The following is a 15974-nucleotide window of genomic DNA, read 5'->3' as shown; positions in this document are numbered from 1 at the left end:
TCGATTCAATCTGTTCCGAATTATTTCCACAAATATGCAATACGATCTCCGAAGCGTGTATTTTAATCAATACAAGAGAGCATGTTGTTGCGGCTTTGTTTGATGCGAACATTGCACATATTTCATCGACATGCAAAGTTTATTGTTTTGTTTTCATTATTCATCATTAGTAGTTTGTGTTTTTGTGTGTATGTGCGTGTGGGTTTCAAAACAACACACAAATAGTTATAATCAGTTAAGCGCCGCGAAATAAACAAGAAGATCAACAACACTCCCACAGCGGGCGAAATTTCAATTTTGGAGGAGCGTCGTCCGTGACTTTCTATTTTTACGCTCGACACGATGTCACAACATCTGATCCCCTTAGAGAGAGAGTCTGTCTTGACGTCATGCGTGTCATATGTTTTCATAATTTTGACAAAAATTATTTTTTCGATGAAAGCATCATCGTCGTGTGAGATGCGAAAATTAACATGCGGCGAGAGTCATTAATCTCTGATGACGTCAAAAGTGACACTCACCTAAAAAAAATTTTTTTTCGTGTGGAAATTTTTTTTTGGGATCTTGCGGTGTTCTCATGTAATATGCAATAAAAAGTAGCGATAAAAATAAGCATCTGCAGCAAATAAAATTCAAACGACGGTGCTTCCATTCAACAGGCGATCAAACAGTGACACGCTGCGTGCGATGCAAAATGAGGAAAATTGCCTGTAATCCGTACCTGAGTGCGCTACTGTTCCATTGTGTCGCAATCTATAAATTATTCAGTGCATGGGAAAAATATTGTTGTGCACATTTTAAAACAAATGACAGCGGGAATTACGTGTGTTTATCGTGTTTCAACACAAAAGGCAGGAGCGAATGGAGGAATGTCGTTGCAATCAAATCCTAAGGGTGTAAAATAAATTCAATCATGACATGTGTGTTCGTGCGGTATCGTTGATAATCATAATAATGGATGTCTGCATGTCATTAAAAATATTATTACAATATTTATACGATGTTTATTATTAGCAGCATCAACGTTCTCTCGATTTTTATGACATGAAGTGAGATTGACATGAGAGCTTTTCAATTTTTTATCCTAAAATGAAAATTTTATATTGTTAAAAAATTAAATTTGTTACCTTTAGAAAGTTGAATTATCATCAAAGTTCATTTTTGAAAAATTTTCCGCTCAATTCAAGTAGTTTATTTGTCATTTTCATTTCATTAACCGATTAAATTCTTCAAATTCCGCACGAGATTAAGTCTGTAAACCAAAAACAAATATACGTTTTATCACTCAAGTAATTACACACCTTTTCGTGTCACATAAAGATCATGGTAGTGTTAGTTATAAAACAAACAACGAAACCGCGAATCTCGTTGCCTGTATTCAAAACCGGATGTTTTGGTCGAAGTCACAATCCTGTGAGTCGTCGTCGTTTGACGCGAAAAAAGACCTCCGGAAGTGTTTACCGCATAAGTTACTTCAACACGTTAAATGCACCCGCAACGAGACGTCGTAATGCTGTCCGTTTCAAAAATCGTCCTGTGCCGTATCAACTTTGTTTTAGGTATTTTTTTTTTACAGGAAACAGACATTCATTGATGTGAAAAAAATTTTTTGTTAAAATATTTTAATGATTTTTTTTTTTAATTTTTACCTTTTGTTTGTTACAGGAAAACAAGTGATGGCGCACGACAAATTCGTTGCACACCGGATTGGGGTGAAAATGCCGTCTCGGGAGATCATTTGTGGGTTCCAACGTCATTTTCGAGCGAAGCGTGCTATTTGGGCGAAAGTGATTGCTCGGTAAGAAATTTCATTATGTGAAAGTTTATGACAAAACTTACTTTGAAAACTTTAAATTTTCCCGAGTTAACAGACAAAAGCAACTAATTTGCTTGTAACATGCTTTTATTCACCGCGTAACGTCATTATCTCGTTTGAAATTTGCGCACTGAAAATTAAAATAAATTGTCTTTCTTCCTTTTTCTGAGCAAAGCGCCATGTATAATTAGAGCCTAAATAAATATTTTTAAATTAATTTTTTTTTTGTAATTTTTTTTAGCGAACGGGTGCCCGCATGAAATGCTCAGCTTGCAAGATAAATGCACACGTTGGTTGTATATCAGCGTTAATGGAACGCCAACAATTAGCATGTAAGCCAACATTCCGTGATGTCGGAGTCCGACAATATAGGGAACAAACCAAGACACATCATCACTGGATTCATCGACGTACGGAAAAGGGAAAGTGTAAACAGTGTGGAAAGGTAAGACGTTGCAAATTTTTGTAATTTTCCCTTTTTTTAAGTGTCTGAAAATGTTTTTTGCACACAAAAAATCTTGAAGAATGCTCACAAAACCTTTTAAAAGAGTGTGTAATATACGTGTAATTGTGTTAAAAATCCCTTGTGAGCACTTTTCCTTAAAATTTTCGAAAAGTTAAGAAAATTTTAGTTTTCCATCAAATTGCAATTAGCCAAGGAGAAGGAATGACCTCTTGATAAACTTCCAACAAATCCTTTGAAGAGAATATCCGAGAATCATTGAATCGTTTATAAGTTTTAAATGCAAATTACTCTCATTCCTCTGGCCAACGACTCAAAACTTTTTTAACTGTACTGTTTACTTTCAGTAGTTTAAAGAAAAATTATATTCAACACTAATTAAATAATCTGCTCGAGTTGTTATCATAAATATAAGGATGGAAATTTTGCTCCTTTATTTCGTATTCAAAAATAATTTTCCATCGCAGAAAAGTTTTTCTTCACACAGTCGTTGATTACAAGTTTTTCCGGTAATTATTCTTCATCATCAACGAGTTTATTGTGTGAATTTTCCTTTTTTTCTAAAAAAAAAATACGAGTTTCTTGACTGTAATTCGCGTCTATCGAAGGAAAAGTTGCTGCGAATCCGATTAAACTTCCTCCGTTGTCTCATTAATAAATATATTATAAATAATTTTAATCATAATAATAAGCATTATTAAGAGTAAACTCCCTTCAAAACTGTGTACTATTGTTATTATGATAGTTTTATCGCTCCTTTCCGTTCGGTTAATGGCTGGCTCGTTTTAGAAAATTGCTGTAGTATAAACATAACATTAAAAGGACTAATTAAATGTAAATTAGAGCTAATTATCTTTGAACGTTTCACACAATAAAGAGTCGTTTCCTGAGCGCAAAAAACAATGGGAGGGTAAATAAATATAAGTTTCGGTGAAAAACAAAGAAAACGAGGAAAATATAAATAATAATAATTATTTTCACAATGAACGGGATTGCATTTACAGCTCGTTACTTTGACAAATTACTGATAGGTCAACAAATTACCGTGATTTATTTAAGAAAACAAACAAAAAAAATGACATTGCATGCGTTTGATTGTTTCAGCTCTGAATGGAATGTTGCTCGTTCAATGTTTTTGTTTTTCTCTTTAATAAAATAATTAAACAGAAAAATAATTGTTACTCGTTTTGTTTTTACATAAAATGTTTCTCTTCAAAAAAAAAGTGAATAACAAAAAAAAAGTTAAAAACAACAATAATAATATAATAAAAGTTGAGCGTCTCTTCTTGTCTGAAATCCAATTTAAAATAAAAAAAAATTGATAAAACAAACCGTTAATTAAATAATATTTTTTCCCGTTTTTATTTCTTTTCTCTTTCTCTCTTTTTTTCCCAAACAAAAAAAAAATGAAAATAATATGAAATTTTAAAAAAATATATATTTTTGCGAGCAGTCGGAAAATTCTTATTTTAAGGTAATGCATCATCGTTAGTATCAATAGGGCTTAATATTTATTATTAATTCATTTCATTTAATTTTCTAAAAAGTTACTTTATTAAATATTTAAAAATAACAACAACTCTTAGATAGAATAGCTTGGCTTTCACTCACACTCTTTTACATTTATATTTCACTTGTCTTCTTCATTTTGAACCAAAGTTAGATTGCAAACAACATATATTTTCACTTTGTAGCAAACTATCTTAATCCAATCTTAATATAGTCAATCAAGCTTTTCACTCACATGCCATTTGTAAATAAATTTCTTCTCTATTTCTCTGTGTCTCTTGCTAAAAGCTTTTTAGTTTTGTGGGTTTGGTTTGTGTTTGTGCTCGCATGAGAGTCAATCAAAGACACATTTATCATCAGGCATACCCGTAAATTGAATAAATCTTGTTTGTGAAATCAATTTCGATAGAGAGAAACATTATTTAGTGGCTTTGGATTTTGACACGTCAAGTAATGAAAATAAAGTTTTACTGATGAAATGTCAATAAACATTTTCTCGAAATGTTATTTTTGCTTCAATTTATAAAATACATAAAATTTTCAGCAAAAAATGAAAAAAAAATAGTTATTTCGAACTTTTTGTCCCAAAAGATTTAAAACTGATCTTAGAATATTTTAAATTAAAAATTTCAACAAAAAAAAATCACAAAATTTTCAAAAATAATTACAATAGAAGAAAATCCATGGAAATTGAAAATTGTATATTAAAATACGAATTTTTTAAAAAGTTTGTTCAGAAGCTTGAAAATTGAAAAATATGAAAATACGTAAAAAATACGTAATTTTTTCGAATATTTTTATTCATGCTAAAATACAACTTTCAATACAAAAATGTGAGTAAATTAAAAACATATAAAAAAAATTTTCAAAAAAAAAAAATGTTTAATTTAAATTGAATATTTAATTTAAAAAAATAATTAAATTAAATAAAAGATTAATTTTAATTAAAATTAAATAATAATTAATTTAAGATTTAATTTAAAATTACTTTTTTTAAGATTTAATAACAAATTTAAAAATATCCCTTCAAGCAGTTGTGATATTTTTAAATTGATTAAAAAATTTAAATTGCCATTGCATCGAAATAATAGTAACTGAATGCAGAGATTCGTAATTGTTATGCAATTATTTTATTGTTTGTTTTTATTTTCGTATTTATTTTGCTTGTTACTTGTACTGCACTGCATAATAATTTTTCTGATAGATTTATATGTTTTCTCTCGATTTCCTATCATTATATTTTGAAATCCAATAATAACATAATAAGATAGCCTAGCAGTGTAGAGCGATAAATTGGAATTACTTTTCAACGCACACACACAAAACAAGGATGAAAAAGAAAGGAAATGCAATCAAATCAATATCATGCTCTTTCGATCTCAATTTAATTATCTCGACTTTCTTTCTTCATCTCTCTATTTCTCTGTGTTTTCTTCTCGTTGTTAAATGAATGTTTTGTTCGAATCGTTATCGATATATTATAAATTAAATGCGAATCTAAAGGTCAAATGGGCTAATGCGACACTCGTATCTCTCTCATTACAGTCGTTACAAGCAAAATTATCATTTAGTTCCAAAGAGATAGTTGCTTTATCGTGTGCCTGGTGTAAATCATCATATCATAACAAAGAGGCCTGTTTTAATCCACAACGTATCGGAGAAGAGTGCACGCTCGGAGTGCATTCGCAAATTATCGTGCCGCCATCGTGGATCGTCAAATTGCCGCGAAAAGGTAGTTTTAAGTCGTCGCTGCGACGAACGCCAAAGAAAAAGACAGCAAGCAAGAAGAAGAGCAAGGAGAAGGAGCAAAAAACATTTGTGATAAAACCCATTCCAACTAGCAATGTAACGCCCGTATTAGTGTTTATTAATCCCAAAAGTGGCGGTAATCAAGTAAGTCTTTGATCTTTTTCCTTTAATTCTCTTTCCAATGACCAAATTTAAAAAAAATCAATTTTGTAGGGTGCAAAGTTACTACAAAAATTTCAGTGGCTTCTGAATCCCCGCCAAGTATTTGATCTCACGCAAGGCGGTCCAAAATTGGGTCTCGAGCTGTTTCGTAAAGTCCCGAATTTGCGAGTTTTGGCATGCGGCGGCGACGGAACTGTCGGATGGGTGCTTTCCATTTTAGACCAAATCAATTTTCAACCTCCGCCAGCTGTTGGTGTCTTACCTCTCGGAACAGGAAACGATCTCGCACGTGCTCTTGGATGGGGAGGCGTAAGTATCTATCTGTGAAAAAAAAAACCTTTAACATTTAAAAGTAAATAATTTAATTTCTCCTTTATCAATCATTCAATCAATCAAATCATCGTAAAAAAAAATTAAATCAAAATAAACGTTTCAATTTTCCGATAAATCTATTTGATTTTTTGTTTCTCCATTTTTTATTCTTTTTGTCAACATTTACACTGATTGACTGATCCAATAAAGAAGCACAACAACCGTGCATGTCATGAAAAAGGAAACAGGCAAAATATAATTTTGCACCTTTTCCTCCTCGAGAGAATCGAAAAAAAAGTGATAATTTAATTTTATTTCATATAAATAATTTTTTTTTTGTCTCGTCATTGCTACTAAAGCGATAACGGATGGATGTCAATCGCATCAATAAAATAAAATAAAAAAAAAAGTTTACGAATTAATGATGACTAAAAGAGGAATTTAAATTACATTTCTCTCGCTTTTTTGTAATCTCGTTACCCGCACGGGATTTTACCTGTTTTTACCAACTGTTCTAATTGCGCATTTTTAATTGAAAAAGGTTTGAAAAAATGTGTTGTTTAACTAAACTGATTTTTTTTTTGTTTTTTTTTTTAATTCTTTAGGGATACACGGACGAGCCCATTGGAAAAATTCTGCAAAATATCGGGGACTCTGATACAGTATTACTCGATAGATGGAATTTGAAAGTTGAGCCAAATCCGAATGCGCCGCCAGATGATGGAGGAGGAAAAGATTTGCTTCCCCTGAGTGTCGTTAACAATTATTTCTCGTTGGGCGTCGATGCTCACATTGCGTTGGAGTTTCACGAAGCGAGAGGTAAGCAAAGCAGAGAATTTACATGAACAACTTTTGTGCATTTTCTAACTTTTCTGTTGTTTTTTCCTGAGTTTGCTGCTATATATTTCCCCAAATATTAAACACATACATCAAAAAGTTAGAATCAGAGTCCATGTAAATTTTGTAGGGAAAATATGTACAAACAGAAGTAAACTAAATAATAACAACAAGTGCTTCTGGTTATAGATTTAATACGAAACTGCGATTTATTCAGGTTTTATTTTTGCCTGAAAACATGTAAATTTGGTTTTACTGAGTAATTTTCATAATGAAAATCATGACAGATGTCACATCAAGTCATTTTTAGCTTCAAGCCTTAATTTTTTTTATTATTATATTTATTCACGATTTTCTATTTTTGGACATGAATCATTCCCTGAAGTACTTTCAAGAACTCTTAAACTGATAACGAAGTAACATAAAATATTCGAATATCTCGTGGCGGAATAACTTTTCTATCAAACATTAGAAATGTTTCTCATTCATTCATAATTCGAGTAAAAAGAAACTTTTTAAATCTATTCATTGTTTAAAGCTGCTGATAATTTTCGAAAAACGACCCAAGTTCATGTTAAAAAAAAATATAAAAGCAAGAAACACGCTACTTACCTGTTTTGTCTAACATTTCATGTTCTTTTCTTAATTTTCTAAAAGAAGACAAAAATAAACACAAACTTTGCCTTCGATAAACGTAACCTTCTTTTTACGCAACATGACTTTTATTTTAAGACCGACAGAAAACACAGAATAAAGAGAAATTTAATCGCTATACATTTTTGTGACAACATGCGTCGCGTAAATTTTCATCACTTTTTGTCTAAATTTCAGAGTTGAAAAGAAAAAAGTTAAAAGATGACAACAAATTATCCCAAAGAAAAAAGATGTTTCGTTCATAAAATGCTAAATAAATTAAGTACCTGACCCAAATATGAATGAATTCTGTTTTTGTTTTTGCCGAAATGACGAAACAAATATCAAAAAACAAATTTCCGCGTAATGCTTTTAAATACTTTTCCGCTGAATAACCGTTTTTAACGTGAACGTAAGCCTTATCAGCAGCTAACAAGGCAATGAAAGGACAAAAAGGTGCGTTTCCTTGTCAATGCTTTCACAGAAAAAAGGAGAAATTTTTTATTCATGCACTTATGATTTTCTTCACTTGACAATTTCTCTGCTCTTTGATATGCTGATGGGACATGTCGAGCATTAAAACATTTAAATAAACTTTTAGCAACAACAACAACGACTGAAGAAAAAACTGCCGGTCCCAATCATTTTCCAATAAAAAATTCATGAGCAGTACGAAAAAATACATAAAAATGTCTGCATCTAATTTTCGACAAGTCGTTTTTTCGCTTGAAAAGTTTCATCCATAAAATGTCACGAGCAGAAAGTAAACTACTGATGATGATGATCGAGATCAGAAGAGAGCAACATCTAATGAAATTGCCTGTAAATAAGAGAAAGACATAAACACAAACAGAAAAAATGTCACGCCTTATTAAATATTAAAGCATTTGTACTCGCATGGAATAAAATGCGAAATTTGGTTGCAATAATAATAATGTTAAAGCATTCCCTCCAAATTGACGTGTCCTTGAATTGTTTTTCATTCACCCAAAAAGTGTCCTAACACGTGCCTAACATTTTTAGTAGTATTCGCAAGAGAGAATTGATTATTTGGGACACTTTTTCCGCAATTTGAGGTAGATTCAAGCAATTTTCGTTTGTTGACTTGAGTGAAAATTTAATAATGAAAATATTTTTTTTTAACTTTAAATTATTAAAAAATGCGCTAAAGTTGATTTTACATGAAAAAAAAAATTCAAATTTTTGATGAAATTTTTTTAACATTCACAGAGGCGCACCCCGAGAAATTTAACTCACGTCTTCGCAATAAAATGTTTTACGGGCAGGCTGGCGGCAAGGATTTACTGAAACGCAAATGGAAAGGTTTGGCGGAATTTGTGACACTCGAATGTGATGGAAAGGATTTGACGCCAAAACTGAAGGAGCACAAAGTGCATGCCATTGTGTTCCTTAATATCCCGAGTTATGGCGGCGGAACGCATCCATGGAATAAATCGGGCGGGCAATACGAGCCCACGACAGACGACGGAATGATCGAAGTTGTCGGTTTGACAACGTATCAACTGCCTTTGCTGCAAGCAGGCGGGCACGGCACATGCATTGCGCAATGTCGTTCCGCAAAAGTTATTACTTCAAAGACAATCCCAATGCAGGTAGATGGCGAAGCGTGTAAACTCAAGCCATCTATCATCGAATTGACACTACTTAACAAGGCTGTGATGTTAGCCAAACGGAAACCGGGAAGGACAAATGTACAGTAAGTGTCACTTTTTCGAGTTTTTTTCTCAGAAATTTTTGTTAATGAACAAATTTTTTTCAGGCAAGCAACTTTAGAATCTCTTAATCTTAGTATTTATAAATTATCAATGGCTGACTATGAACAATATCATCACGACAAGGATTTACTGCAGAAATGCGCGACAATTCTCGGCAATATCGATGTGAATCCCGTATCAGATTTGGAACAAATTCGAGTTCTTATCAACAAATTTTGCGAAGAGCTTCCTGATAGTCCCAAATTATCGCCAGATTGGTGTTTCGTAGATTGTAAGTTTTATTTTTCTTCATCTTTCGATCTTCTTTTAAACAAATTTTTTTAGATTGTACGGCAGAACGTTGCTTCCGTATCGATCGAGCGCAAGAAAATTTGCATTATATCATGGATATTGCTCACGATTACATTTACATTTTGGATCAAGAGTGCCAAACGATGCCTCAAACACCCGACGATGAAACGGCATCGCCTGCTTCAATGCATTTAGGATCGTCAATGGAATCGCATGGTACTCCGGGATCGCCAGGCGTTAAATTTTTCAATAGATCATTATCGGGAGCAGGTTCAGGAGGAACTTCAGATTCACTTTCTCCTGCGATCGATGGACAAGTATCACGAAAAAGTAAGTTTTCTTTCAAAAAATCATAAAAATTGTTAATTTTATGAAAATTTCAGGCTCTCAAGGATCCCAAGGATCAATGGGAAGTCCGAAAAGCAATAAACATGAGATTGTTGGCAATGGACAAAGTCTCGAATCTGTCATCAACTTTAAAAGGTGAGTTTTGTGCAAAGAGATAATAACAAAAAAAGGAACATTCGCATGGAAAAATTCTATTTTTTGCATGAAATTCTTTTCCTTTTCTCCTCGTTCGCAATAAATAACAATCCAACCTTTGAATTGAAAGAACTAACTCACGTAGAGATATTATCACGCACCTCGTCTTCGTCGTCATAGACCCGTACTCACACAATTCCTTGAAATTTATTGTCGCTCTTTTCTCACTCGTACTAATATTTTTTTTAATAAATAATACAAAACAATAAATTATCACTCACATGCATGCACACACGAATGCAGAATTCACGAAAGATTATTTGGTCTGAATGAAGATGCGTTTGGATTCAGGTAATGTTTTTTCACTTGTTTTTGTTTTTTTTTCTATCTTTAGAATTTTTATATTGAATTTTTTGCTCCTTATCCCAACATTTTTCCCCTTTTTTTATCTTTCATGATTAAATTTTTTCTTAGAATTTTGTGAATATTGTTGTTTTTGATCCGCATTTCGCATTTTGCGACGAATTTTTTTTTAAACAACTGGGCGTCTCCATATCTTAACGCCTTTTTTCTCGTGAGATCCATTAAATTTAATATTAAAAAAGTTTGTAATTTATTCGGTTCAATCAATCTTTCTTTCTCGCGGCTGTCAAGCACATTCAGTACAAGCGATGAATGTGCAATTGACACAAAACACTCTATAAAAGCACCCGAGTATTTATTTTCGCATAAAAAGAAAGCAGGTTAAGCTGTCGTCGCCAAAGAATTTCCCATTTACAAGGAAGAAGAAAGAAAAAAAATGAATAAATTAAAAAAGTTGTTCAGCTGTCAAAAAATGTGTGCGTGATTTAATTCAATAAATAAATGAAAATTGTTTCTTCCGCGCGATAAATCTTAATTTGATTTTTATTTGCCCGACACATTTTCGGCAAAATTTGATGTAGGTCGAAAAATAATTTGATCTTTTACTCAAATGAAGGGTGAAAGAAAAATATCAAATAATTCATAGGCGAAATCAATACGAAAAATATTTTTTGTGTATTTATTGAATCGAATCACGCTTCATAAAATGTTTAAAAATTTATGAAAAATTTTTCCTAAATTGCATTGGCTTAAATAAATAGTTTATGAAAAAAATGAAACCCTTCAAGAATTATGATAGATAATCGATATTTATCTTTATTTTAAAGTAATTTCATTTGGTTAAGTGCAAGGAGCGTCCAACAATCTTCGCATAAATATATGATGCTTAAAGGAAACCGCTTTTAAATTTATCGCACGATATATATCGAAAATTATAGGTTGAAATGTGCGGTGAAATTTATTATTTACGGGAGTTTCATGTGAATTTATAACACGATTGTTCGTATAAATTTAGGCGAAACCCTTCCATATCCGTGAAACATGTTAATAACAATAATAACTCATAAACTTTGAAATGCTTCGGTAGTAGGCGCGCATATGTGCGTTATTAATATCGTGTGTTTTGCGGTTTAACAAGAAAAGTATGATTGAAAACACACGCAAAACGCTTTTTTTCTAATCACAAACTAATAATTGCATGTTTTTTGTTGTTGTTTGCAGTAACCTGCTTGAAAAAACTACGGATGCCGTCATAAAGGCAGCGAAAAATGGAGATCTTGTGTTGGTAAGTGTGTGCTTTAAATGTTTTAATAACGTGAAACTCCTCCTCGAACAACATTTGAGTTTCGCAGCAAAACGTGTTCCTCTATAAATTCGTCTTCGTCGCCTACTGTATTCGCAACATACCATCGTAGCAATCGTCTGTCACTCTCCATTATCCATTTGGTCCATATGAGACTAATGCCCAGTATTGCCACGAAGATTAGCAAAACGCAAAATACCGGAATTGGAATCGGAACGTTTGTCGTTGCTTTGAGCTGTACATTACTCATCGTCGGAGAATATTTTGCATTTCCGGAAATTATTACGAGTTTTTGCATTGTTTCGCGGTGAATCCATGCATATTTCACATCGTGCCCATAGTTATGATCGATCTGCAACAAGAAATATGAGATTTTGACAAACAAAAAGATGAATTTCATACCAAAACGTAATCCGCATAACGATCGAATGCATTAATTGTTGTCTTATTGGATGTCTCTATATGTGAATTGAATAGTTGTATGTTCAATGATTCTGCATAAAAATCGCTCTCATCAAATACAATGGAAAGACATTGATGAAAAATGAGTTTGACATGTCCCAATAAATGTTGATTCTCGAAAAAGATTTTTTGGAAGTTCTCAAACTGCAATTCAGACTGTTTGTCGTTAAAGACAACATGATCTACAACTAACGAAATATTTGGAAAAACGGCTTTGAGAGAAATTTTTCTTATAAAAAGACACTTTTGAAGCTTTTCGTCTCTGAAAAGATCGGAAATGACAAATTCTTCATCTCTATGGAACAGAATAGTAGCTTTTGCTTTCTGAAATGATAAAAAATTTAAAAATTTCTAAAGTTTTTAGAGAAAAATCTCGTACTTTACAATCCAATTCAACTTCATATCGACCATTATGGGTCTTGAGTTCGAAGAAATTAAGAGATTGAACGAGTTTCGTGATGGAAAAGAATAAAAGAATTATTTGCATTTTTAACTCACAATGAAAATAATTGAGAGTAAACTGAGCAGTAAGAAAAATAATAATACAATGAAAAAATTTTCAGGAAATGACTCCCAAGAAGATAAATTGTGATAAAAATATCATTTCCTGCCATTTTATGTTCTAAATGATTCATTTTCTTCTTCTACTCTAAAATTCGATACATAATGAATATGAACAGGAGTCAAAAATAAGATAAAAATTAATTTTAAAGAAAAAAAAAAGTTTCATACAATGAACTTTTTATTCAAGAAATGTTGAAAATTTCACGTAAAGGTCAATTTTTTTTTCGAAATTTCTTCATTTCTGTACTTTCATGTGTTGTTGGATGTCATTACATTCGAAATACGTGTAATTATCTATTGTCTCATCAGTTTTCTTGAACGAATCTTTTTCGTTTTTCAAACCATTTAACGTTCCTATGTCATTATAGAGAGCATTTTCTACTGCTATTCCCTCAATTTTCGTCTTTTTCGATGCCATTGTGAGTTGGTGATTCTCATAAATCGCATCTTCATTGTCTTTCTTACTTAATTTATTAACTGTCGCATATTCCGGAGGCGTATCTGGCATTACTGATATCGCTGGTGACCTGTTTTGACGTCGAAAATTTGTGTGACTCCTCCAACGGGAATAAATAAATCCGAGGATAATCGACTGACATGTCATCACGATAATTACGATGCATAAGAGAACAATTAATCCCACGGGAGTTGTATTACAAGACTCTTCCTCGATATTCATTGCTTGCTTTCACACAAATAACTGACGAGTTGTTTTGTTGTAAATCTGAAAAAAAGTCGTAAACGGAAATTTTTATCTCTCTTATCTTATTTCCTTTCCTTTCAGCTAAAAGATTTACATAGTCAGGGATACTCGTTGTTGTCGATAGATGCCAGTGGTCAAACTGCGTTGCATCACGGAGCGCGATATGGTCACAAGGAAATCGTTCGTTACCTGATCTCGTTTGCTCCGAATTCCATAATTAACATGGTAGACAATGAAACGTAAGTTTTTACAAAAAACTAAAAAAATAATTTTTTTTAAATTAAATTTTCTCATTAAAGGGGTCAAACAGCGCTGCACAAAGCTGCTGGATGTCGTCGTCGAAGCATTTGTTATATGCTTGTCGCAGCTGGCGCGAGTCTCGTTTTGCAAGACAACCAAGGATACACACCGAAAATTCTTGCCTTACATGCCGACGATCACGAATTGGCAGCGTATTTAGAAAGTAAGAAATTTTATTTTTTTTTTTAAATTTTAAACTTTTTTAATTATTTTATTTATTAGTTTTTTGATTTTTTAATTTTTTTTTTTCTAAAAAATTTAAAATTTTAATTTTCGAGTTTTTAAATAATTCCTTTAAAATTTTTTTTTGCTAAAAAATTTTATTTTCAAATAAAAATTTTTCAATAATTTTTTTTTTAATTTTTACATTTTTTTTCTTCAAAATTTAAATTTTTATTTATCAAGTTAACAAATAAAAATTTTTAAATAAAATTTTCTATAATTCCGTTATTTTTTTACAGGTCAGGAACATTTCCAAAATATGAACCACACATCTTAACTAAACTCGTTACATCACACACAGAAAAGACGTTGTTGAGTGAGTTTCAACCAAAAACAAAAAAAAAATATGAAAAAATTTAGTAATTGTTATTGTATAACGTAAAACATAGCTAATATTTTTGATTAGTGCTCCTCCAACCAAAAAGTTGCTCCTCGAATCTTCAAATAACTAGATTGTTATTACATTTAGTATTCGTACTATTTATTTATTATTTATACCTAAAGAATAATTAAAACGTTGATATTTTGTATTAAAATTTATGTCAAAGTTCTAAAGTTGACGTCTTCTGTAAGTAAAGAGAGTATATTTAATAATAATCATCATCAGCAGGCTTGCAAGCGTCAGATAAGTGAAATTTATTCTTACATTCAATTTGCATAAATTATTATTTCATTTCAAAGTTACTTGCATGAAAATGCATTTCGATGTTGCTTTTTGCAATGTTTCCTCCGTTGTCGACGTAAGAGATTCAAATAATTGTCCACGAGTATAATTACGAAGAAAAATTAATTAATTGTGATAATTGGTTGCGGAAAGTTGCAAGGAAGATGCGGAACATTGAGAAATGCATTTTCTTGCGTAATATTTTTATTTTTTAATTTTTTATATAAAAAAGTTGTCATAATCTCATTTTTTATTATGATTTATTGTTATTATAAGTTTTTTCTTTTAAGTATTCCTCTTTGTTGAGCTATATAGTTGTTAAGTATTTAATTTATCTTAGTTTTAATTGTTATTATTTTATGTTTTAAGGCGGAAAATTTAATTATTACGAAAAAATAAATGACGGAAACATTATTTGAGAAGGAGATTTTACTTTACTAACACGTCTTAAGTAATAATTTGTCTCAAAATAACACTTTTAAGGATCATACAATTTTTTTTTCATATAAAAAAGTCCAAAACTTGTTCTTACCTCATCCAACATGTAATTTTCCGCGCAATTTCCCTCAAAAAATGAGTTACTAATGATTTACCAGCAGTACATTAGTCGACAATCAATTTTGTTTTCAGTATTTTTTTCCTCGCATCGCAACATTTTCAATATTGAAGCTATTTATCATCGTTTTTACGAGCAACCTGTTGAACGTCAAAGTTGCATTATTGAAAAAAATGTTGATATTGATTTTTCTTTTCCATGCTCTTTCACACACGCACGCAGATGGACAACAACAACAACATTAATAACGATTTAATATAACGAAGTTCACATAAAAAGAGCTCTAATCATTTGTATTTTATTTTTATGCGCCATATTCTGACAGCTAAATGCTATGGCGATGGAAATGGAAGCAAAAAGCTCTTTAATTGTCGACACACTTTTTCATATATATTAATCTAACGAGTTATTTTTATCAATGTAAAAAGAGGAAATGATTGTTTCGCATGTGAACACGTAATTTCTGATTTTTCTTCTCTTTTTTTTTTTTTTGAAAGACAACGACGAACCAATAAGTGTTCACTTAAAACTCTTTCCTTTTAGACCGAAAAGCGTTTCATTAAGTGCTTTTCGGATGAACTAATGTCAATAATACCTGCCCCGGTCCATTATTTTTTGTTGTAAGTTGCCTTGCGAATCTAAAAGGGTTACTATTAACCAAGCTATTATTTCTTTAATGTGTTAAATTCTTCCCATTTTCGATTTGCAGGACGAAGGATACACTTTTATCGTGCATTTGAGTAGTTTCGTAAGAGCTGATGGGCGTACATGTCAGAGATTTTAAGAAGAAAGAAATTAGTTGTAAATGTTGGGATTTTCTAAGATTAACATTAAGGAGAGGCAATA

General features: G+C 31.6%; 1 protein-coding gene across 3 annotated transcripts in view; it reads left to right on the top strand.

Annotated features, from left to right (window-relative positions):
- LOC134835914 (eye-specific diacylglycerol kinase) overlaps positions 1–15974 on the top strand; it is a 61699-nt gene that overhangs the window by 40619 nt on the left and 5106 nt on the right. The window contains exons 4-17 of one of the 3 annotated variants that reach the window (XM_063850932.1): positions 1666–1798; positions 2058–2261; positions 5334–5681; positions 5751–6008; positions 6617–6830; positions 8712–9198; positions 9262–9488; positions 9542–9838; positions 9892–9991; positions 10295–10342; positions 11576–11639; positions 13468–13625; positions 13686–13849; positions 14148–14224. In XM_063850932.1, coding sequence (XP_063707002.1) covers positions 1666–1798; positions 2058–2261; positions 5334–5681; positions 5751–6008; positions 6617–6830; positions 8712–9198; positions 9262–9488; positions 9542–9838; positions 9892–9991; positions 10295–10342; positions 11576–11639; positions 13468–13625; positions 13686–13849; positions 14148–14185 — 2740 coding nt within the window. In that variant the 3' untranslated portion in view covers positions 14186–14224. Of the gene's footprint in view, positions 1–1665; positions 1799–2057; positions 2262–5333; positions 5682–5750; positions 6009–6616; positions 6831–8711; positions 9199–9261; positions 9489–9541; positions 9839–9891; positions 9992–10294; positions 10343–11575; positions 11640–13467; positions 13626–13685; positions 13850–14147; positions 15969–15974 lie in introns of those variants that run through there. The other 2 variants (XM_063850931.1, XM_063850933.1) reach the window with 2 other exon arrangements.

Source organism: Culicoides brevitarsis, chromosome 3 (assembly GCF_036172545.1).
Source record: "Culicoides brevitarsis isolate CSIRO-B50_1 chromosome 3, AGI_CSIRO_Cbre_v1, whole genome shotgun sequence".
NCBI lineage: Eukaryota > Metazoa > Arthropoda > Insecta > Diptera > Ceratopogonidae > Culicoides > Culicoides brevitarsis.
The sequence above is the reverse complement of the archived record's forward strand: the minus strand, read 5'-3'. Positions and strand labels throughout refer to the sequence as shown.